The 25,219-nt window shown below is 40.3% G+C and overlaps 1 protein-coding gene across 1 annotated transcript in view; it reads left to right on the top strand.

The window, feature by feature from the left end:
* Positions 1–25,219, top strand: part of KCNU1 (potassium calcium-activated channel subfamily U member 1) — a 225,699-nt gene that overhangs the window by 155,010 nt on the left and 45,470 nt on the right. The window contains exon 20 of the mRNA XM_075557227.1: positions 23,069–23,165. Within this exon, the coding sequence (XP_075413342.1) occupies positions 23,069–23,165 (97 nt within the window). The remainder of the gene's footprint in view (positions 1–23,068; positions 23,166–25,219) is intronic.

The following is a 25,219-nucleotide window of genomic DNA, read 5'->3' as shown; positions in this document are numbered from 1 at the left end:
TCGTGGAACAGTTAATATACTGAAGGTCCGTCCTTCACTTCAAGCCTGCTGTCGGTCCAAAGTCAAAGAAGCAGATTGCAGAGTCTGCCTCCAGGCAAGACAAGCAGGATTGGGCAACAACTGCGGAAAACGAGAAGTCGAGGCACAGCCGCGGCCGGTAATGCAAGAGCGGAGCCGATGGTCCTGGTGGACCGTCAAGAAGCTGGGAGAAGCAGGTCTGTTGGAGCTTCCAGCTCTAGCGATACACACGTGGCAAGTGAAGCGATCCGCAGTCTGCTCGTCGGCTCGGCCCACAGGAGCTCAGAATGTGGCCGAGGCCAAGGGCTAGCTCAGGCAGGAGAACTAGTCCCATCGCCAGGGAGAAAGAGAGGCGGAGGCCTGCATTGGAAAGCCATTTATCTCATTGCCTTCCAATCAAGTTGCAACCTAATTAAATGCCCCTATATGTTCCTAAATCCAAACTATCACAAATTATGAACATTAAATAGTTCATCTATGACGAGTCCTTAGTTATTTCTTCTTCTTTATTTTTTGCTTCCCCAAAGACTTACTGCTTGAGTTTTCAGCCTTCTTAGCCTCTTTTGAATCAGTGCCCTGACATTGGTGTTTCTGGGTCATGACTATTTCATGATTCATCTAAGGCCAATGGAAGAGTTTGGACATGTTTTCAGGAGAGACCAATCCTGGAAAAGGACTTCATACTTAGAAAAATAGAGAATTTGCAAAAAAGAGGGAGACCTTCAATAAGATGGATTGATACAGTGACTGCACCAATGGGCTCAAATATAGCCACACTTGTGAGGCTGGTGCAGGGCCGGCCGGTATTTTGTCCTGTTACGTGTAGGGCCAACCGTGCATCAGAGCTGGCTCCACAGCACTAACAGCAACATAGTCCAGAAGCTCCATGTGGAGCTGCTTTTCATGTGCTCATGCAGTGTCATGCTGAGAACACGTACTCTCATTGGCTTTCTATGAACCACAACAGGCAGTCACATAAGTTCTTCAGGCTAAATTCTTAATCTGTAAAATTAGAGAGGAAACAGGCATAATGATCATTGGAAGCTTTTTCAAACTTTACATTCTTACTTGTTCCTATTCCACCTGCCATGTTGTCTGAACAGCCTCATACCCACTGATATCTACTTGTCTTATTTTGTCTTTGTTGGAGGGAAAAAGATTCTACTGATAGCAACTACCACATCTTTTTTTCCTTACAGGTTCCAAAATACTGCCCCATGCAGTCCTTATACAGTCTCTTCTTTTTATCCTAAATTCATTTAAGCCAATAAGCTCTTCACTAAACTGTCTTACAGGTGCGTGTGTGTGTGTGTTTGTGTTGCAGGGTGGGGTTAGAAAGTCGTATAAGTTTGACCCAGAGTGGCCTGATAAAATAATGTTTCAGAGCAATGTATAATTACTGTTGCCCACCTCTTTATTATTAATTCTAGCACATAAAATAACTTAATCATTTTCAGAATTTGCATGACTAATGGAGTGAGTTCTGATAGAATAAGGATAAGTTTCATAATTAGGTTTTGCAGGGAACTTGTGCAAACCAGTCTATTTATAATTTGGTCAGCTTATGATTTTTAATGAGGGCACTGAGAGTGACTGAAGCCTCTGGCAGCACTCACTTCATATTTTAATTACCCACAGTAATCCTGACAATTACACCCATGTCATAAATCACATCATAATGACTCATAAAGAAAATGTATTTAATTACTGAACAGGGAGTTCTTAGGTTAACCAGGTAGATGGGATGTGCCCTGATGTGAATCAAATTTGAAAACTCAACTCCCTGACTTGGAAGTGCCCGTCTCTAAAGTTTGACTAGAGAACATAAGGAAAGCCTTTGCTGAATATCTGCACTTAGCTCTGAAATGCGAAGACTGGAGAGGTCATTCTTGTCTTTGGGGAACCCCCCCCACCCCCGAAACAAAAAACCTCAACATGTTGTGAGACAAGGACTTTTCTTAGCTTCGGAGCACTGAGGTTGCAGGCAGTATCCCCTGCACTCGATCTGTTGCCTGGACTAGGCATGCTCTGCCATCACAAACAAATGAGAACATTTCAATGCTGCTTTTCTTGAATTGCTAGGGGTTGCGTGAGAACTGGCGTGAATGTGAATGTCGTCTAAAGGCAATTGTAGTGTCCCTTTGAGGTTTTACCTCCAGAAACCCCAGTACAGTTCACCATGGATATGTGCGACCCGCTAAGGCCTTCCAAGGATTCTGGCAGAGGATGGGGAATGGTAAAAATTGTAGCATGCATCTAAATATTTTCCATTACAAAGATCTATTCTACAGGGTGAAAGACTTAATCTGCTTACGATAATGCTTCCACTCTAGCCCAAGGCCCCTCTAAAGTTTTCAAGAGTAAAGATGTCACTTGAACGACCACAGTGTACCTGATCCAACCAATTGCCTCACGGGCATGTGAAAGCTGGACAGTGAATAAAGAAGATCTAAGAAGAATTGATGCATTTGAATTATGGTGTTGACAAAGACTATTGAAATCTCGATAAATTGCCAGAACAAACACATCTGTATCACAGGAAATATCTAGAAAGCACCTGCAGTAGACTGGATTGACTAGAGAAACAAATCCAGAGACACTCATATGTGTGTAAGCGAGAGTTTTATATCAAAGAGCAATTGTATATTGAGAAAGCATCCCAGCCCACTCCAGATCAAGTCCATAATTCCAAAATTAGCCCATATGTCCAATCCTAGTCCACAAATTCCTCTTTACACTCACACAGCACATGCAATGATGCCGAATGCAGGAAGATCACAGGCCAGTGGGTGGAAAGTCCTGTGGATCCAGAGGCAGTGGATGTATCTCCAGGGCTCTGGCTGCTATCAGCATGGCACCATGTGGCTTGTCACCAGGAAAGTGAAGCAGAGAGAAAGAGAAAGAGAGAGTGGCCACCTCTTCTGATGGTAGAGAGAGAGAAGTTCCCAGAATCCTTATGAGGAGGCCACACCCACAAAGAGGCTGTGGCAGGCTAGACCCCACTCCTTCATTCTTTTATCAAGTTGACATGAAATTGAATAACTACCACCGCACCTTAGTCGTGGGGATGGTGAGACTTCATCATACAGACTTTGGATGTGTTAACATTATGAACCATACCCCAGAAACAGACAATGCTTGGTAAAGCCAAGGTTCGGTGACAAAGACCCTAGATGCTTTGGATTGACAGAAAAGTTACCACAATGGACTCCAGCATAGCAATCATTGTGAGAATGATGCAAGACCAGGCAATATTTTTTTAATCCTTTTATTGGGGCCTCATGAACTCATCACAATCCATCCATCCATCCATTGTGTCAAGCACATTTGTGCATTTGTTGCCATCATCATACTCAAAGCATTTGCTTTCTATGAGAGTCCTTGGTATCAGCTCCTCATTTTCCCCCTTCCCTTCCCCTTCTTCTCTCATAAACCTTTGATAATGTATAAATTATTATTATTTTTCCATGTCTTACACTTTCCAATGTCTCCATTTACCCCCTTCTCTGTTGTCCACTCCCCCGGGAGGGGTTATAGTAGGTCATTGTGATCAGTTATTTTGTTTTGTTGTACATGAGGTTGCTATGAGTTGGAATTGGCTTGAATTGACAACAGCCTTCCTATTTAGGCTTAGAAGCAAATGTAAACAACACAGTCTCAGATAGGGGCTCACTAAAACACTGCTATCTAATCATAAGATTAGGAGACTCATCCCGCTTACACCTTAGGGCCACATAACAGGCCTGCAGTATAATAACAAAAATTACCATTATAAAAGCTGCCAGATGCAGACTGTATAAGAAGTGTTAGGGATCAAAGACAAGAGGGAAACAAAAACAGTACTAAAGGAATTTGAAATCTCTGTAAACTACAATTAGAGCAAACATTAACTATAGTGGAGCTCCCAGCCCATTTAACATAAAGCCTCCAACATTGCCTCTGGACTTCAATGTATGTTATCCGAAACACCCTAGTTCTCTATTAAAAAGAGAGAATTGTAAGAAGTGCTAAGAGGGAAGGAAAAGGCACAGTGTCAACACAAAAGCAAGCATCACAATCAGATTCATATATGGTCTCAATGTAAATTAAGTATCATTAATATGTTAATGTCACTAATAGGAAAAGTAGGCAACAAGCAAGAATATATGGGTATTGTGAACAGTGAAATGGAATTTATAAGAAAAGATCAAAAGACAAATCTAAAAATCAATACTGTAAAAGAAATGAAAAAATGCCTTTGATGGGCTTACTAATATATTGGACAGAATGGAGCAAACAATAAGAAATCATACATACTTATCAATAGGAAGTTCACAAGCTGATATAAAAATAAGAAAAGGGAATGGGATCAGGTATCAGACATCAAAGAGCAAAATATCATATTGTGAATGAGGAGGAGTGCAGTTTGGGGACCCAAAGCCCATCTGTAGGCAACTGGACATCCCCTTACAGAAGGGTGTGGGGAGGAGACAAGCCAGTGAGGGTGCAGTGTAGCAACGATGAAACATACAACTTTCCTCTAGTTCTTAAATGCTCTTCCCACCCCACTATCATGACCCCAATTCTACCTTACAAATCTGGCTAGACCAGAGGATGTACACTGGTACAGATAAGAAATGGAAACACAGGGAATCCAGGACAGATGATCCCTTCAGGACCAGTGGTGAGAGTGGTGATACTGGGATGGTGGAAAGACGGTAGGGTAGAAAGGGGGAACCGATTACAAGGATCTACATATAACCTCCTTCTTGGGGGATGGACAATAGAAAAGTGGGGAAGGGAGATGTCAGACAGTGTAAGACATGACAAAAAATAATTTATAAATTATCAAGGGTTCATGGGGGGTGGGCGGGGAGGGAGGGGAAAATGAGCTGACACCAAGGGCTCAAGTAGAAAGCAAATGTTTTGAGAATGATGAGGGCAACAAATGTACAAATGTGCTTGACACAATGAATGGATTGATGGATTGTGATAAGAGTTTGTATGAGCCCCCAATTAAATGATTTCAAAAAACAAAAAAAAATAAGAAAACACAAGAAAACTTCTTTCAAGAAATACAAGATAATATATATACAAATATATATCATACATATAATCAAAATAGCAGAAAGAAGAAAAAATGAAACAGAATAAATACTTAAGTTAATAATGGCCAAGACCTTTTAAAAATTGATCAAATACCCCTAATCACAAATCCAGTAAGTTTAGAGAAAAGTAAGCTGAATTAATTTTTTTTAAATCTACAGGTAGACATAGCATATGCAAATTGCAACAAAAATAAAGAGATAATCTTGACAAAGTCAACAGATAAATGCCCTCCATGTATAAAGATAATAGAGGGGAAAATAATTGCAGTGGATTAATCCTCAGAAATATTGCAATAAAAAGAGTGAAGTTAAATATTCAAAACATTGAAAGACCCCAAAATCACAAACAGATTTATTTTCTCACATTTGGGAGACTAAAAGTCAGAATCAAGGGCTATGACCAGCCCTAGAGCAAAACTTTCTCTCTCTGTTGACTTTTCTGAACTTTTACTCCTGGTGATTTTCATGGACTTGGCATCTCTCTTCCACAGAGTCTACTTTTTTGCTTCCTACTTTATCTCTTTTTTATCTCTAAACAGATTTGTTCAAGACACAGTTCTGTCTTATGCCAATTCTGTCACAACTTAATAAAGAAAATCTATTGCTGCAACTTCTCCTGTGATCTATTCCTATAACTACAGGCATAGAAATGAAGATTGATAACATATTTTGAGGAGATGCAATGCAATCCAAATAAACAATAACCTAGAATTCTGTATTCAGAAAAAATTATCCTCAGAATTGGAGGAGAAATTTAGACAAGCACAAATTGAGGGGCTCCATTGACAGCAGACCTGTTTTGGTATTAGCCCTAAAGGAAAACTGACATAAGTCATGAACTTGAATCTACATAAAGACCAAGTATCTGAGAAGAAATAAAGTAACGTAAAAATTTTAATTTTTATTCTTAATTGATAAAAATATAACTGTTTGAAGTAATAATAATAATATAATATGGGTGATTGTATTTTATCCAAAAACTTAACCTCACTACCATCTAGTACCATCTAGTCAATGCTGACTTACAGCAGTTCTGTAGTACAGACCCCGTGGATTTTTGAGTACTTCCCTTTAAGGGAGTAGAAAGCCTCGTCTCTGTCCTGTGGAGCAACTGGTGGTTTTGAACAGCTGAACATTTGAGCTAGCAATGATAAAACCATATGTCACCAGGGCTCTTTTATTATAGCATATAGATAATCAAAATTAATGACTGCAGTGTCATAGAGATAGAAGGGAAGAATTTGTAATACATTATTAAAAGGTACGTATAGTACACAGTAGTAGTATAATGTTACTTGAAAATGGGCTTAGATTAGTTAGAAATATGTATTTCCAAATCCACCAAAACTATTACATTTTAAAAGAGAAGTTACTTGAACAGCTCATAGAGTAGATGAAATGCAAGCACATAAAATGTCATTTAAAACATGAACTGCCAGAGTGGTGGGGGTGGGGGGGCAAAGAGAGTACCAAATAGAAAACAGTCACCAACGAAGTGAATACTAACAAAGTTATATCAATAATAAATTGAAATCTGAATGGCATAAATACAAAATTAAAAGGAAGAAATTGGCATGGGGACTGAAAACAAACCAAAAACAAAGCACAAAGCTATGTGCTGCTGACAAGAAAGCCTGTGCCAGATATAAGGATTCAGATAGGTTGAAGGCCAAGGATAAAGAATGACAGATCAAGCTGACACTGTTCAACCTTGGAGGACCTTTGTTAAATTTAGACAAAGACACCTTTACGGTAAAGTATTAGGGAACAATAAGTCATAATATCATGATAATAAATTCACTTTTCTAAGATGGCATAGTAGTTCTAAATGCATATGCACCCGACAAAAAAGGACAAAAATTCATAAGGTCAAAATGCAGAGATCTTAAAGGAAAAGTCAACAAACCACTTTTATAATTGGAAACTTCAACACCACTCTTTCAGTAACTGATCAAGCAACCAGAAAGTCAACATGGATACCTAAAGAGCATGTTCAGCTTCCTGTGGACTAGTCATCAAGAACTTTGGCAATCTGGTCATAAGACAAACAATATACATTATAAAGTTTGTTCTATAACCACAAGGAAATCAAACTAGAAATTATACCAGAAAGATAAAAAGCAAATCATCAAAATTTGGAAATTAAAGGACATATGTTTTTAAAAATATACAATAAAAATATCTTAATAAAAATAAAAATATTATGTTTAAAACTTGTAGAATGAACAAAATATCATTTAGAGGGAAATTCTTGACATTAAAAGGATATAATTTTGAAAGGAGAATATAAAATCACACTTTTTCTAACAAACTGATATTCTGTGATGCTTACCCTCCTGGCACAATCACTGAAGACAAAATGGGTGCATTAAGCAAATGTGTTGAAGAAAGTGGTAGGTAACTGGCTATCAAAAGATCTTAAAGATTTGAAGTTAAACAACTGGCCATTTGCAAGCAGCCACAAGCCCACTTGGAAAAAGCACACCAGCCTGTGTGATCATGAGGTGTCATTGGGACCTGGTAACAGGCATCAGAAGACACATAGCAAACAAACAAACAAAAACTATATTGTTGAGAATGAAGGGGACTGGAGCAGAGACCCAAAGCCCATCTGTAGACAATGGGATATCTCCACACAGAGGGGTGACGGGGAAGGGATGAGTCAACCAGGGCGCAGTAAAGCACCAATGAAACACACAATATTCATTTGGTTCCACGAGGCTTCCTCACCCCCCACTATCATGACCCCAGTGCTGCCTTTCACTGCGGGCTAGACCAGCGCATGTACACAGGTACAGATAAGAGATAAAAGCTCACAACCCATGGAATACAAGAGCAAGAATGGGCATAGTAATATCAGGAGGGTAGGGGGAAGGTGGGAAAAGACGGGGAGGAAGGGGAAAATGATCACAATGACCGACAAATAACCACACATACTCCTTCACTCCAGTGGGACAGACGACAAAAACCATGGGGGCAGAGGGACAGTGGTCGGCATAATATATGAGATTATGACAATAATAATAATGTATAATTTATCAAGGGGTCATGAGGGTGGGGAGGAGGGAAAAAAGAGGAGCTGATATCAATGACTCAATAGAAAGTAAATGTTTAGAAAACAATCATGCAATATATGTACAAATATGCTTCATGCACTTAATGTATGGGTTGTTATGAGTTGTAAGAGCCCCAATAAAATGATATTTGAATAAAAATGAAAGAAAAAATAAATAATCTTTGCTTCATTGTATAAAATTAAAGAAAGAACAAAAATGTATGTGTACAAGATCACTTGTATGTCAGACTGTGGTGACCTGCGTGCTTCTGTGATACTGGAATTGATGTCACTGGTATTTCAAATACCAACGTGGTCATCCATTGTGAACAGATGTGTCCAAAGTTTGCGAGAACTCTCTCCATCCTTGCTTCGAGGGAGTATGCTGCTGTGCTTCTTCTAAGACAGGTGTGTTGGTTCTTTGGACAGTCTGTGGTACTTTCAAGGCTCTTTGCCAGCAACAGTTCAAATGCAGTTTGTTCTTGGTCGTCCTTATTCATTGTCCAACTTTCATATGCATATAAAGTGAATAAAAACACCATGCCTTGGAGCTGGTGTTTGCAACTATTTATTCTCTTTTGAAGCATGTACAAATGAAGGTCCGGAAGGTTCTACTCTGTGCACATCACTATGGTGGACGCCAGTTTGAGCGAGCAGGTTTCTTCCGTCTTATTTTGAGTGCCTTCCAATCTGTGGGATTCATCTGCTGGCACTAACTTTGACGATATTCTGTTTCTATTTATGAACCTTTCAGTATCTTAGAACATTTCAATGTCATCCCTAAAATTTGCAGTGACTAATTATTCTGAAGCAGACAGGCTACTCCCTTTGTGGTCATCTACTTTTAGTCTGAAAGTGTTAGGTGGCTCGGTGGAAACACCTCGGTCCTTGACTTCGCATGAAGCCTGGTTTGTGATCCAAGCAGGCTTTAGAAAGGATAGAAGTTTCAGGTTTTTCACTGCCATCCTCAGGGCACTTCACGAGAAGCAGCTGGAAAAGAGAGTAGTGGGCTTCGGATTCTGACTTTCCAGTTCCCCATCCCCCTTGGGGAGGCATGGTTGTCGATAGTACTGGTTGACCCCATTGGCTGAATTAAGCCCACCTGGCTTCAATTGGCATCCACCCAGGTGTAGTGGCTTCCTGCCTCAAAAACCTGAATTCCTGCATGCCCTTCTAGCCATACGCTTCCAACTTCCTCTAAGGGGGGAAGGGAGGCCTTGACCTTTGGAGGGACAGCCACTGATTTCTGCTCCAAGCCACCAACAGAAGCTCTCTTGAAACCTGTTCATTTTGGATCACCCTGCTGGTATTTGAAATACCAGTGACATAACTTCCCGTGCCACAGCATCCCACAAGCCTCCACAGTAGGACAAATTGACAGACTAATGATGGAATCACCTCGTATCCATAGGGAAATCAGACACCGAATAAAGGAGACTGAAGAAGAAGCCATGGATTTGGATTATGGTCCTGGTGAAGAATATTAAAAGTACCACTGACTGTCAAAGACTAAACAAGATGTCTTAGAAGAACAAGCAAAATGGGCCTTAGAAGCAAGGATGGTGATCCTTAATCTCACGATCTTGGGCATCGGGAGAGACCAGTCCCTGACAAAGGATGCGATTACCCTTGCTTCCCACATAGCTCCTCCTCCCTAAATTAATGTCACCACCTCCTACATTGCCTATCTAATCTTTGGCCTTGTGTTTGTCAGTTTGATTCAATCTGGAACTTCTTTAAAAAGCACATTGGTCAAGACAGATAGTATTACTAGGGAAGCTGTTGCTGGGTTTTAAGAGGACTTCAGGAAGGTGTTTCAGGTTTAAATTGTAAGCTTTCAAGATTATCTCAGGACAAGAATTTCAGGTTCTTCCAACAACGTTTGTGGATCCAGAAAGTCTAGAGTCTGTGAGATTTTAAATTATGTTCTATATTTTCTCCCTTTTTGATTAGGATTCTTCTATTAACTGTTTGATCAAATCACCCAGCAACCAGTCAAGTACCAGTCAGTGCATGCTGACTGGTCTTATACACTCATACCTTGCAAAGAGGGGGTTGTTCATGGAGGTCACTAATATGCATCGATTTCTTTCTCATATTCTTCACTCTCTGTTTGCCTGTGTTGTCCCAGGCAAAGGAGAGCATGTGTCGATTGGGAAGACACTTTCCAGAGCGTAAGACGGTAGGCACTATACAACTAAGGGGACAGAACAGCTGGATGAAGGCAATTCATTGGAATGTCGCACAAATCCATAACTCTAAACCCTCAAACCAGTGTACATCCCGTTAGGTTTTTAGTTGTATGTAAGCAATCAGCAGCTTCTCTTTCAGGTGTACTTCATGTAAATATCACACGACTTTTGCCAGTTCAACATTTTACAGATGCACAGTTAATTGGCAGCAATGATCTTAATTGGCTATGCCAATCTACCATTAATCAATAACCTTTCAAGTCGCCATTAAGTAAAATCTCAGTTGTCCACAAACAATAACCCACCCTTCCATATTCCATCCTAGTTAATCTCTAATAAATATCGCATTCCTGTTCTTCCCAATACATGAGGTCATACAAAATGTGTGTCCCTCCCTCATGACTGATTTACTTCATTTAGTATAATGTCTTTCAGCTCCATCCACATTGCAGATACATCTAGATATTACAGATAAATGAAGACGCCATTGTATGCATGTATCACATTTTACCTATCCATCTACTCATTCACTCATGGGTATTTAGTCAACTGTCAACCTTAATTACATCTATATACATTATAAACCCATCAAAAAAGTTTTATATTCACTGCTTTAAATGTTTTCCTTTTAAATCAGACAGCAGAAGTCCGATAAATCAGATGAAAGTGAAATAAAACACATTAATGTTGTAAAACTCTAGTGGTACAGGGGTTAATGTAACAAACTGCTAACCAAAAGTTTAGTGTTTTGAATCCACCAGCCATGCCCCGAAACAACAATGTGAAAATCCTTTTTAATACAGATTTACAACCTTAGAAGTGAGTGTGAGTCAGAAACAAGTCAATGGCTGTGGTTTGAATTTTGGTGTGCCATTCCCTTCATTGGTGATCTTTCATTTCTCTACTTGGATTTAAATTACTGTTTGTTGTCCCTTCACTTTGCCATGAGTATTTATTTCAGTGAAAGTCTGATAATGGACAACATTTCCAGTTTTATTTAACTTTGAATATTTTCTGATGCATAAGATTATAGACTGACATTTTTTCATTTGTTTGTTTTTGTATTTTTCATTCATAACATGGAATATTTTCTCCCACTGTTCTCTTGCTTCTATGATTTCCACTGGGAAGTTAGCTATTAATCTTACTAAGTATCCATTGTAAATTATAAGCTGTTTCACTTGCTGTTTTCAAGATTCTTCTTCGGGCCTCCAATGGTGGCACTATGATGAGTTCAGTTGTGACTTCCTTCAATGACCGGCTAGGAGCTCATTGTGCTTCTTGAATATGTATATTGATTAAATTTGGGAAAACTTTAGTCATTTTTTATTCAAATAATTGCTCTTTCCTGATCTCTTTCATCAGTACACGTAATGGTGTCACACAGGTCTCTGAGGTTTGTGTACATTTTTGTCTCCTGTTTCTCAAGTTAGATAAATTTCATTGGTCTATATTCAATTTTTCTTTTACTTGCCAACTCAAATCTATGGGGCCTTTCCTGTGATTTTTAAAATTTAAATTCTAACTATTGTACTCCTCATTCCACAATTTCAATTTGATTCTTTCTTATATGTATTTATTGACATGCTGTACTGAGGAAGACATAACACATTGTTTTCATTAGTTCCTTTGACATGATTTGCTTTCATTTTTTGTGCAGATTTATAATAGCTTTTGGAGAATTTTATCTAGTATCTTTAGTGTCTGGGATTCCTAAGAGACAGTTATTATTAACTGATTTTATTTTCACCTCTCTCCCTACCTAGTTTCTATTCAGTCACGTGTTTCATACTTCCTCACTGAAACCACATACTTTAAGTAATGTAGAATACAACAACTGAAAATAGTACCCTTCATTTTCTTATTTGCTGCTTTTGGTATTATTTCTGCTATTTGTTTCGTAGTTTTTCTGAACTAACTTTTTTAAGCTGCATTCTTTGTCACACATAGCCACTAAAATCTTTACTGGCTTGGCTCTGTGATCAGTTAGCGATTACACAGATACTTTCTCAAATGACTTGAACCAATGAAACTCTGTCTTTGCCACTTGGGGGCAGGGTAGAAAATTCTGCCAGTGTTCTAGCAATTCACAAATTCATGACTGTGTCTTATTGCACTGTCTTTTATTTTCTGCTCACAGAGGGCACAGGGTTTCAAGATCACGTGTTTTTGTTGATGCTGTTTTTAGATTATGAGTTAGACTCTGCTTGTTTTGTTTCTCTATTTTGAAAGAAATAGATAAAGCTTTCACAGATCCCTATGGGCCCCTCCTTCCCTAGAGCCTTTTATAAGGATGTTTTCTTGGTTATCATCTTGCTAGCCACAACTTTGACCCTGCCTCAGTTCCCTGAAGTGTTAAAACAATTGCTCCTAATCATTATTGACAAATGCTCCATGGAAAAGGTTGTTCATATTTATCAAATTCTGAATTGGGCTAAATAAACACAAACTCTGGGAGTAGATACTTACAGGGAACTGCCAGATCATCAAGTGATGACAATGTTCCATGACTAAATTTTGGGGGGTAAATGTAAATCTGTTTTGCTTCCTACAGCGGCCACTATGTTGCTGTTTTTCATAGCTACCATGCTTGTAAGGCTGTTGTTTTCCCAAACTGCTCTAGCATAGACCATGAGCAATAGAGCCATAGACCTACAGGTTTTACCAAGATTGTGCTATTTTTTCTTAATAATTTCAAATCCCTGGACAACTTCCAGAGTACAGAAAAGTCATTTTGATTGTTGTCTTATTGCTTTCATGGTGGGTAGATTTCCAGAAGTCCTTTCTCTGTTTTATCTGTGGCGATTTTTTTATTTGTTCGATATCTTCATATTTAAATTTCAAATTAAATTTAAGTTTCAAGAGTCAGAGGAGGAACTTATGTGAGAGTGTCCCTTTTTTCTTTCTTTTTATGAATCTTTTTATTGGGGACTCGTACAACTCATCACAATCCATCCATCCATCCATTATGTCAAGCACATCTATACATCCTCTGCCATTTGAGCTCTTGGTATCAGCTCCTCGTTTTTTCTCCTCCCTTCCTCTCCCTCCTCTGTCATGATCCCTCGACAATTTATAAATTATAATTTTTTTTCATGTTTTGCACTGTCCAATGTCTTCCTTCACACCCTTATCTGTTGTCCATCCCCCTGGGAGGGGGTGATAAGTAGTCATTCTCCCCCGACCTTCCCCCAACCCTCTAGGTATGGCTTATCTGTCCTGTATTCCCTGTGTTTCCAGCTCCCATCTATACCCATGTGCATGCTCTGGTCCAGCCAGACTTGTAAGTGGAATTAGAGTCATGATAGTGGGGGCAGTGGGGGGGGGGGTAGGGAAGGAAGCACCAAAGAACCAGAGGAGAGCCGTAGGCTAGGCTTCCTCGGTACTGTACTGCACCCTGACCGGCCCATCTTCTCCCCATGACCCTTCTGTAAGGGAATGTCCAGTTGCCCACAGATTGGACCTGGACCTCCAGAGAATGTCCCTTTGTAGCCATTCTTCCCTTCAAGTAGAGGGTTAATCTGCAAATCCCAAACTAACCCTGTTAGAATTTTAAATCACGTGTATAAAATTTTACCAATAATAGACATCAAGGAGACTTTGTGGTATCTGTTAGAACAGTCCAAATGCAATGTGTTCTGGTATCAACCTCTTAACTGTGGTCTACATTAGGTATCAGAAAACTACAGCCTTCAGGCAAACCAACTCACCCTCTGTTTTTGCGTGGCTTGCCAAGATAATAACAAACAAGTATGATTTTGCCATGATAATACAATCAACACCAAAAAATTCTCACTGTCATTGAGTCAATGCTGACTCATAGGGACACTATAGGACAAGATAGAACTGCCCTGTGAGTTTCTGAGACTGTAACTGTTCACAGGAGTGGAAAGCCCATCTTTACCCTGAGGATCAGCTGGTGGTTTCAAATAGCTGACCTTGCTGATCACAGCACAACTCGTAACTACTACACCACCAGGGTTCTTCCACGACAATAGACCTGTGCTGAAACACTGCAGGCTAATCTGGCATGACCAAACCACGCACTTACTGTGCTATTCCCAAAAAATCAATCATATTTAAAAATTGAAAATTATATATCATCATAACCGAACTGCAACCAGAGAATGTTTCTGAATAGCTCATTTATTAGCGAAGCCAAGAATTTTTCTCATTGATGGTGAGTTAATTAAATAGAATTTGGTTGCAACAGCTAAAAAATGCATCCAGGGAAAATGATATTTATTCTGTTAGTTTTTCAGAAAAACAGTTGCTTTGAAAGTTAAGAGCATTGAAAATAGTGTCAGTAGTCAGTTGAAAACAATTTGATTGATTTTGAATAGTTTTCTTTGGCTCTTAATGAGTTGAAATATGTTACTGATGTGGCTTTTTTGTTAATCCGAGTAATCAGTGTTGTGTTAAATAGCTTAATTATTAACCTCCTAAAAGTCTGCATGAGCACTACATATTCTTATATGTAAACAAGTTTAGGAGACACCAATTCCATGGAATCTGAAGTAGAATCTGTTAAGATGGATAGAATTTATAGTGATAAAAACAGGTGGGTAGCAAAAAAGGACCTGTTATTGTTGTTGACACATGTCGAGTCAGTTGTGACTCATAGAGACCCTACGTTCAACAGAACACAACAGTTCCTAGTCCTGTGCCATCCTCACAATTGTTCTTATAGTCGAGACCATCAGTGTAGGGACCGCCCAATACTACTGGAATTCCATTAATATATGATTATAATTGACCAAATTCACTGTTTAGGAGTAATTTATAGAATTCTGTCATATGCCTCTAGCACATCATTTTTTCAATAGTTTATTGGCATATAAGTCACTTCATACAATTAAATAGTTCCATGAGTCACAACTGACTCAACAGCACCTAACAACCACAACAAAAACAATCTATGTTACTCTGAGGCAGACTTGACTTGATAACAGCTGGTTTGAGTTATAGTTTTGTTTTGTGTGGGGGTGGGATGGAGTTAATCTATATTTGAAAGAATCCCTGGATTGTGTGAATTGTTAAGTGTTCAACTATTAATTGAAAGATTGAAAGTTTGAAGTCACCTAGGGACATATTAGATGGAAGTGCTAGTGATCTAATCCTGAAAATGGAATGAATAAAAATTCTATAGATCATGATTCTATTCTGATATGTCAAGGACCCCCATGAATTGAATGACCTTAACAGTAACTAGTAAATACAGTTGACAATTTAGTTTAATCTAGAAAGGCAGAGGCCCTTGGCTATAAACCTGGATAATGCACTGTTCTGGAGTTTCCACATAGTCCACAAGAGCAATGAAGAGGAGCATGCATGCGCTGTCACTTGCTGTATGCCAGTGGTGAACTCGTGATCTTTGTCTCAGTTACAAGCATAGCAAGGAAGTTACATATTCAGACAAATGCATCCAAAATTAACTGAGACATAAGAAGAAATGTTGTTTCCTAAAGTTGTATTCATTTGTAGTGCTATTTTCAAATTACAGGAAAATTCCCAGAGAATTTGCAGAATTATTATTCTCTTTCCTTTGTGCTCTTTTCCTCAACTTGCTCAATATCTGTCCTTTTCTCTCTCAATACTTCTAATTTACATGGCTAAAATTAAGTACAAAAAATGAAAAAGAAACAAATGACCTCAAATAGTTTTCCCTGGGGTTTAATTAAGCAGTAGAGGAAAGGGTCACACAGCCAGGTAGCTTCCTGTGCAAAAGCTGCACTTTTAGAAAGCAGATATTGTTGTTATACATTTCGTCAAGGAAAGTCAAGAACTTGATGACGTATAGAAATCGAACTTTACACTATAGATGGACAAAGCAAGAAACATCTCCTGTTTCCTCAACCTCTGCCCTTAACCTTGAACTAAAAGCACTAGGACACAGGGAACATGCAGGGAGGAGTGGCCATGATCTCCCTCCCTTATGAAGACAGAAACTTCCCTTCTATCTCCCACTAAAAACCCGATTCTTACTTTTCATCCCTAATAAACGGCCAACTGTAATCATTCTTCTTAATAAAGAACACTAACCGCAACCTTTTACTCCCACCAGAGACCCCTAATTCTAACTTTTTGCCTTTAATCCAAGCACACCAAGTTTTAAAAATAGCCATCATGTTCCACATAAAGCAGGAGGAGGGCAGGAGCCCCACGCCATGAGTGATCCCAAATGATCTCCATCTCCATTATCTCCACTGCTTCTTGACAGGTGGCCGGTGCTAAGTAAAATGTTATAACACTCAGAATGCCTTTCTTCAGCAAGCTGCCCTCCTGTGATGGTTTCCAGATGTGAAGGGATTTTAAAAGTCTGTGGCCCTCAGTACACCATAATGTTTTTCCAATGCTTTCAAAAATCCATAATCACCAGGATTTAATAATTGTCTCCATCTCAACATTCAGCCACAGGGATTTCAGAGGAACTAAGGAATATGCATAAGAAACTTTCACAAATCACTTCCTATTTCCAGGGGGAAAAATCAATAATATCCTTGCATACATCCTACAGTTATTAGTTTCTTTTTTCCTTCACAGTTTGTAACTTCCAATTGGATAACTCTGTCTTTCCTTTTTTAAAAATCATTTTATTGGGGCTCATATAACTCTTTTCACAGTACATGCATATGTATATTGCGTCAATCACATTTGCATATTTATTGCCATCATCATTTTCAAAACATTGTCTTTCTATTTGATCCCTTGGAATCAGCTCCTCGTTTTTTCCCCTCCATCACCCATTTTCCCTCCCGTATGAACTGTTGATAATTTATAAATTATTATTATTTTGTCATATCTTCCACTGTACCAATGTCTCCCTTTATCCACTTTTTTCTGTTGTCCATCCCCCAGGGAGGGGGTTATAGATAGATCATTGTGATCAGCTCCCCCTCTCTTCCCCCACCTTCCCCTTCCCCTCCTGGTATCGCTGCTCTCATTATAGGTCCTGAGGGGTTTATCTGTCCTGGATTCCCTGTGTTTCCAGCTCTTATCTATACCACTGTACATCCTCTGGTCTAGCTGGATCTATAAGGTAGAATTGAGATTATGATAGTGGGCAGAGGTGGGGGGAGGAAATATGAAAGAACTAGAGGAAAGTTTTATGTTTCATCGGTGCTATACTGCACCTTGACTGACTTATCTCTTCCTTGTGACCCTTCTGTAAGGGAATGGCCAATTGTCTCCAGATGGGCTTTGGGTCTCCACTCTGCACTCCACCTCATTCACATGGATTTGATTTTTCTGTCTGCGACTTTGATGCCTAATACCTGATCCCATCCACACCTCATGATCACACAGGCTGGTGTGCTTCTTCCATGTGGACTTTGTTGCTTTTTCAGCCAGATGGCTGCTTATTTGTCTTCATGCCTTTAAAACCCCAGATGCTATATCTTTTGATAGCCAGACACCATCATCTTTCCTCACCACATTTGCTAAGCACCCATTGTGTCTTGAGCGATTGTGTCAGGAAGGTGAGCATCACAGAATGCCAAGTTATTAGAACAAAGTGTTGTTGCATAGAGAGTACTTGAGTAGAGGCCCAAAGTCCATCTGCTACCTTGATCCTTAACATACAAATATATGTACATAGATTGATTTCCCTATTATTATATATAAATATACTTACATGTATACATGCCTGCATTTAGACCTCTATAAATGCCCTTTGCCTCCTAGTTCTTTCCTCTATTTCCTTGTCTTCCACTCTCTCTCTCCTTCCTCCTCTTCTATCCTTGCCCCTAATGCACCAGTAACATTTGAGGGCTGCTATTTAGCTGGTCCTGATTCTTTGGGGGTCATATTATTTTTAGTAATTTCCCATACCCAGGATCTCACCTTGCTGCATAAGCATTTATGTCACATTCATTTCTAACCCAGCTTATGCAGATAAAACTTTGGGAAGGATATCAATCCAATGAAAATTAAGGCCAGGGATTAATATTCCATGTTCTTACTCTCCGCCTCAATATATTACCATAAAAACCAAGAGGAGAGAAGTCTTTTGCTTGACATTGGCATGTGTTTGCAGCACTATATGTGAGGATTGAAAGCAGCAGGAGAACTGGCTGACTTGTCCAGTTCCCAGTCCCCTAGATTGAGAGTCTCTTCACAAAACTACCTATGAGAAAAGTTGTTTGTTTTCACCTCGGTGAGCTTATATGTTTCCTTTGCTATTTCGCTATTGAGAAAGTGTTGTAGATGGGAAAGCGCAGTCGAATGCGGGGAAAAGGAGCTAAGCACTCAACCTTCTGAGAGTGACGTGCTGGCGAAATAGCTGTGGCACTTGTTCCTGTGGGATTTGAGCTTGCCCTGAGTCACAAGTACACAGACTTTGGCCTTTATGAAAGATATAGGCTGCTTGGAGGTCATGCTGCCTTTGTCTTCACACCGGGAAACCCCAAATGCAATATCCATACAATACAAAAGGATTGAAATGGGGTTTGTCGAGGGAATGTGTGAGGAAGAAGGGAATTATGGTTTTATCCTTCTCCTTGAGATTCCATCTGCTAACACTTTAAGTTCAGAGATGTGTACATGTTTTCATGGGAAATGCTATGAAAAAAATGTCAGTTTCTGCTTATTAAAAATAAAGCGAAGCTTAGCAGGGAGATGTTCAGATGCTGTTTATTTAATGGAAAAACCATTCCATTCTTGGCTCACTTAGGCTGGGCCCACAATGAGCTCAGGTCTAATATCCAACCATGAAGGTAGAAAAATATCTTTGTGGAGGTTTTAAATAGAAAATGTCAAAAACAGAGCCTACGGATTTGATAGAAACCATCTGGAAAGTAGATTCTAAAGGCAAATCGAACCCTCTTTCACAGCTGATTTGGTTTACCTTAGAACACAGTTTGTGTTCTCTAAATTCTGAAATAAGATTACACTGAAGACAATGCTACGTCTTCGTAGTCATACAAATTTTAAAATGCTGTTTACAGATGTTTTTTATCATGCCTACAAACTTTACTATTGAAGTTTATTATTCCACAGTGACTTTCAAGGACTGTCTTTACGCAAAAAAAAAAAAAAAAAAAATCAGGAAAGACCAAAAATCAGAGAGAAATTGGAAAATGTAATTGACTCGAAACTGGCTGGTTTATAAATGCAGGCCACCACCACCGGCTGTCCATTCTTCCGTGGAACTTTAGCAAAACTCATTGAAAGCATCAAAGGGAGCAAGCGTTTTCTGGGCACAGTGTGGAAGTAGGCAAAGTTTTCTAGGGGTTCTTTTACAAGTATTTATTCTTAAATTAGCAGGGAGCAGTGTCCCTGTGCTGGCAGCAACATGACCTAGCTTAGAACCCCAAATCTAGTGCATCAAGAAAGCTGAACTGCAGGGATGCCCCAGGAGTTGGTCGTTGTAACCAACCTTCCTTCTAGGAGAGTGTCTTCAGTGTTTTCCGGATAAGGGCCATGAGGATGTGGGCTCTGACAGCAGCCAGGCCATTGTCAGCTTCTTTTGATCTCGAATGAGATTTCATGGTAGATTTTCTGCCTTGTTACTCAGTGAAATACCCTCAGCAAGGAGATCAGGTTAAGCAGGAGCGAAGGCACAGAGCCTAGGACAAGATACCCCTTTTTTCTTGGGAACAGCTGTGCTGGTAAAGGTCTTTCTGAAGGGAAGATGCTTTGTCTTCATCCCCCTCCTCAGAGTCTTCCACATGTTGCGTGGTCCTGCGAGTCTCTCTGAGCTCACAGGATCCATTTTCAGCTTTCCCATACTCAGATCCCTGAAAAAGAGAACATTATCCAATTGTAGAAACCTCAAATCTCTCTCAAGGGTAAAATGAATGCCTTGTCATGAATACATGACAGCCAGGTGTGACCCAAAGGAAGGAAACAGTAATGTGACCAGAGACAGCAGGGTCCTATTCCACAATCCAACTAGAATATGTGCACAGGTGCACACACGTGCTCACGTGTGCATGCAAGAGGTAGGAAGAGAGAGAGCGTAAAGCAGGAGGGACCGGGGAGGCGCTGTCCATACAATCTGTCCTCCTGGTCCCAAATGTTGAGGTAAATTTTCCTGACCTAGAACGCACAAAGTGAAAGTCAAATGGGAAGAGTAACAGAAGAGTTCCAAGTCCCGTGTGGATTGAAGTGCCTTGTTAATGTGGACAGCGCCACTGGAGCACAGGCAGGTGCAGACTTCACAAGGCAAAGTGGACAGCACCACCAAAGGTGCCCTTGCTTGAAGGACCCCCACCCTTTTTTTAAGTGGGAATTGAGCGTTCCTTAAAGAGACCATTATAGTGAATTTCCCAGCTATCCAGTAGGGCCCTGGAAGTCCAGGACACCCAAATCTGCTCCTCCCTTCTTGACCAATCCTCAGCCAGCAGACTGGTGCTCCCTTTGCTAGAACGTTATGAAACTTGCTATTTTTGTTTCGTTTAGCTCCTAAGCAAAACATCTACTGTTGTACATTGAAGGGAGAAAGCTCTCTGGTAAGATTTTTCAGGTCTCCTGTGGTCTCTTAATGAGATTCCCAGGGGAACAGACACAAGGCCAGGATTCGGTTACAAGTCCAATCAGGGAGCCTGTGCAAGAAACAGGGAATGTGGGTGCTTTCCAAACTGAAGAACAGGTCTTGTGCCTAGCAGAGGATCCTATCCCTTGAATGATCATTTTCAAGAATCCTCGCATCAAATCTGTAAACTGAAAGAAATACTAGTAATACACTTATACGCTTAGGGGTGATGCTTCTTGAGTTAACATTATGAAATCAACCTCACCTTCTTGATTCAAGTTTTCTTATTTGGCTAAGGCTCTTTCTAATCAGATGTCTCCATTGAAAAACCAAAGCATGGATGTTTTCATCTGTGTCTTCCATTAAAAAAGCAGATTCCACACAGGATACATTGCTATGAATATGGAGGAGTAAAAGTTCTCTTTAAAACCCATTCTCGAAAGCAAAGAGGAAAGATCCCATGTTCCTTAGCCGGGGTACTTAAAGCAGGTTCTCACCAGACCTTGACTTTATACAGAACACAGCCGTACTTTAGAACAAAGCCTCAAGTCTTTATTTTAAATGGATTGGTTGCAAACTTTCTCACCCAACAACACTCTACCTATCAACTTCCAGAGGTGGAATGAAGACAGAGGCTTTAAAGGAAAACATTTCTGAATTTAGTATCTCCCTGAATCCTCCCGTGTGGAGTGTCATGCTGTTGCTGGGGACATAGAAGCATATCTTGGGACTCAAGGAACGAATCTCACCCTCATTCCAAATATATCCCAGATAACCATCACCACAGTCTTGCCAAACTCTCCCACACCCAAAGTCCTCTCACATCTCACCAAAGCTCACCCAAAAGGCTTCTAATCTGTAGGCAAGATATGCTTCCCCCCCCCAAAAAAATGATCTGCATGATGCCCTTGGCTTCCTTTTCCTCCAATGACCTTTGTATTCTATTTTTTGGCTCCAAGTTCTAAGAATGCTAGTGCTAAGCATTCTCCTGAGTGATTTATCCATCTCTTCAGACAGGCATATTTCTGCAAGGATCGTGTCATTTGCGAAAGCACATGGCAGAGGCAGCTGTAGTTAAGGGATGATGATCTAAATTGCATTAGGTTTGGCTGTGTCAAGGACACCAGATTGATGCCTTTTCTCTTAAGCAGGCCTCCAACAGGTGTTTTCTCTAAGGCATATCTGTTTTCCATCATATCAGAATGAAGAAAGATGTTGTCTGTGACAGCGTGTGTACATAGATCATGCTTTTATTACCATAGAAGTGTGCGGGGACTGATTTGCTTTGCTGAGTCCAGTTAAAATGTGCTGTGAGAAGATCATATTCCACTTACCAAAGGGGCATTCAATCACCAGACCAGGGCGCCAAGAGCAAAATAGCTCTGATGGTGAAGTGGGGGAGGCACTGCACTGCTAAGAGGAAGCTTGATAAGGAATCACCAATCACCAGCAGCTCTGATGGAGAAAGGTAGGCAGTCTGTGTCTGGACGTGCAATGGCTCAGAAGCCCCAAGGAGCAGTTCTACTCATTTCAGCAGGGTCGCTGTGAGCAGGAATCGACCCCCAGATAAGAGATCTGCTTGGATTGACGTTTATACGGAGACTTTGCAGACCTTTCATAGGCTGCAGTACAGCGTGAATCTTCAAGAGGGACTGCTGTTCTCACTGTCTGTCAAACCGAAGAAGATACTCCCTCCAGCTTCTGCAGGTACTACGATTCCATGGAAAAGGGTTTGGAAATTGTATTTATTTGAGGTAAGCTAGGTTTTTACTGTGGAAACATGACAGAAACCTCGGTGGTTGAACATATTTATTTTTGTTCATGCTGCATGTCCCACGAGACAGGGCACTGTGCTCCGTGTAGGCACCCATGTACCTGGATTGATCATCTCTAGGGCTGCTGATGAGACAATCCGGAGGGTCAGACTGGGGCTTTTTGCTGTCTCGGCTGTCATTTCTGTCCAGTATTTCACTGGGCAGAGTTAGTAGGGTGGCCCACTCTCAGCGGACTTCGGTGGTTTTCCCAAGTACTTAGTACATTTACAGTTATTATAAAGTCTGGCCATTTTGCTCTTGGCGCCCTGTGGACACCAGCCAGGATTCTTGATTCTCACAGGCCTGAGATGATTTTTCTTATATGATTTTCCATGTTGGCTCCAAGGATCTAGTGAGTTCCATGGCCTGGATTTCTTGCACTGGAGCCCGGCATGTTCTCGGACTAATTTTTCATTCTTTCTCTTTAGGAATATTCATAATGAAAACGAGCACCACCATTGGAGATTTGATACCAGTGGCATGTTTCACTGGTGTAAAGCAACCGCTTTCGACAAAGTGATTCTGGTAGGTGACCTTGCATGGTATCTCAAAGACAATGAAGCATCGCTTCGGGAAAATGACATCCTTTCCTCAGTCATAAGCAGGTGCCCTTCCTGTACTGTGAACTGAATGTTGACTGAAAAGCACATACCTCACCTAATTCCAAGTGTGGACAAGAGTGCCGTCATAGTTGTGGCTCTTGCTAGAAGGGCTATGTGGGTCATATGCTAAGATCTGAAGCACGTAGACACATCAACCGCTTCTTCTCTCCCTTAACAATTCAGCTGACTCATTTATTCACAAAAATGTTCTCTTGAAACTTCATCATGTTGCTAATGCATTTAATTAATGTAAATACACCAAGGAAATCTACTATTTCTATGAACTCCGTAGTTTCTCCTTTTTTAGAATGAACAAGCATTATGCTAATCTTGGGGTTTCAAAGATTGGATTTTCTACAGTGCTTCTCCCCCCACCCCCTTTTTCTTCTTCTTCTCAAAGCTAACTGTATTTACGTTGAACACACTCCACTTACATTCAACACATTAGCCAAGAACCTGTCTTAGAAACTCAACTCCATTCAAATGGAAGGAATCTGTATAGACATTACAGTTTGTTCCTATTTCTATTTTCTTAAGGAGACAAACTAACTCAACTTCTAAAGAGCAGGCAATCAAGATGTAAATAGTCTTATATCCTAATCCAGGTCTAGCACCTGCTTTCTGAATTCCCATATATTCCCACTCACCTGAGCTTAAAAACTCAAATATAATCTCAGTATTACACTTTACAGTCAGTAATTACAAAATTTAATTAATCAAAGCAATTACCCATATCCTGTATGTACCCTTTGCAGTTTCTTCTGTGATTCACTGGTGATGAAAGATTTTTATTATTTTCCAAAAGTAGTTTAGTTATCTTCTCCTCTTACACACACACACACACACACACAAACACACACACACAAACACACACACAAACACACACACAAACACACAAACACACTCACACACTCACACACACACAAACACACACACAAACACACACAAACACACACACAAACACACACACAAACACACACACACAAACACACACACACACAAACACACACACACAAACACACACACAAACACACACACACAAACACACACACACAAACACACAAACACACATACACACACACACCACACACACACACAAACACACACACAAACACACACACACAAACACACACACACACACACACAAACACACACACACAAACACACACACACACACACCACACACACACCACACACACACACCACACACACACACCACACACACACCACACACACACCACACACACACAAACACACACACAAACACACACACACAAACACACACACACACACCACACACAAACACACACACACACACAAACACACACACACACACACACAAACACACACACAAACACACACACACTCACACACACACACAAACACACACACACAAACACACACACACACACAAACACACACACACACAAACACACACACACAAACACACACACAAACACACACACACACCACACACACACCACACACACACACCACACACACACACCACACACACACACCACACACACACCACACACACACACCACACACACACAAACACACACACACAAACACACACACACAAACACACACACACACACACACCACACACACAAACACACACACACAAACACACACACACACACACACAAACACACACACACAAACACACACACACACACACAAACACACACACACACACACACAAACACACACACACAAACACACACACACAAACACACACACACAAACACACACAAACACACACACAAACACACACACACAAACACACACACACACAAACACACACACACACTGACAACCTCCTTGTGGCTCAGTGCCAGTTTTTTGACAGACCATGTTCCAATTTCTGTAAAAGTATGATCAATCATTTGATCAGAAGCATGAAACTGCCAGAGCTGTCATATCAACACAAAGATTGGTAAGGCTGCGGAAACTTGCCATTTTAGCAATTAT

The sequence above is a fragment of the Tenrec ecaudatus genome, chromosome 8 (assembly GCF_050624435.1).
Source record: "Tenrec ecaudatus isolate mTenEca1 chromosome 8, mTenEca1.hap1, whole genome shotgun sequence".
NCBI classification, from domain to species: domain Eukaryota; kingdom Metazoa; phylum Chordata; class Mammalia; order Afrosoricida; family Tenrecidae; genus Tenrec; species Tenrec ecaudatus.
Note: the sequence above shows the minus strand (reverse complement) of the source record. Positions and strands in the feature narration are given on the sequence as shown.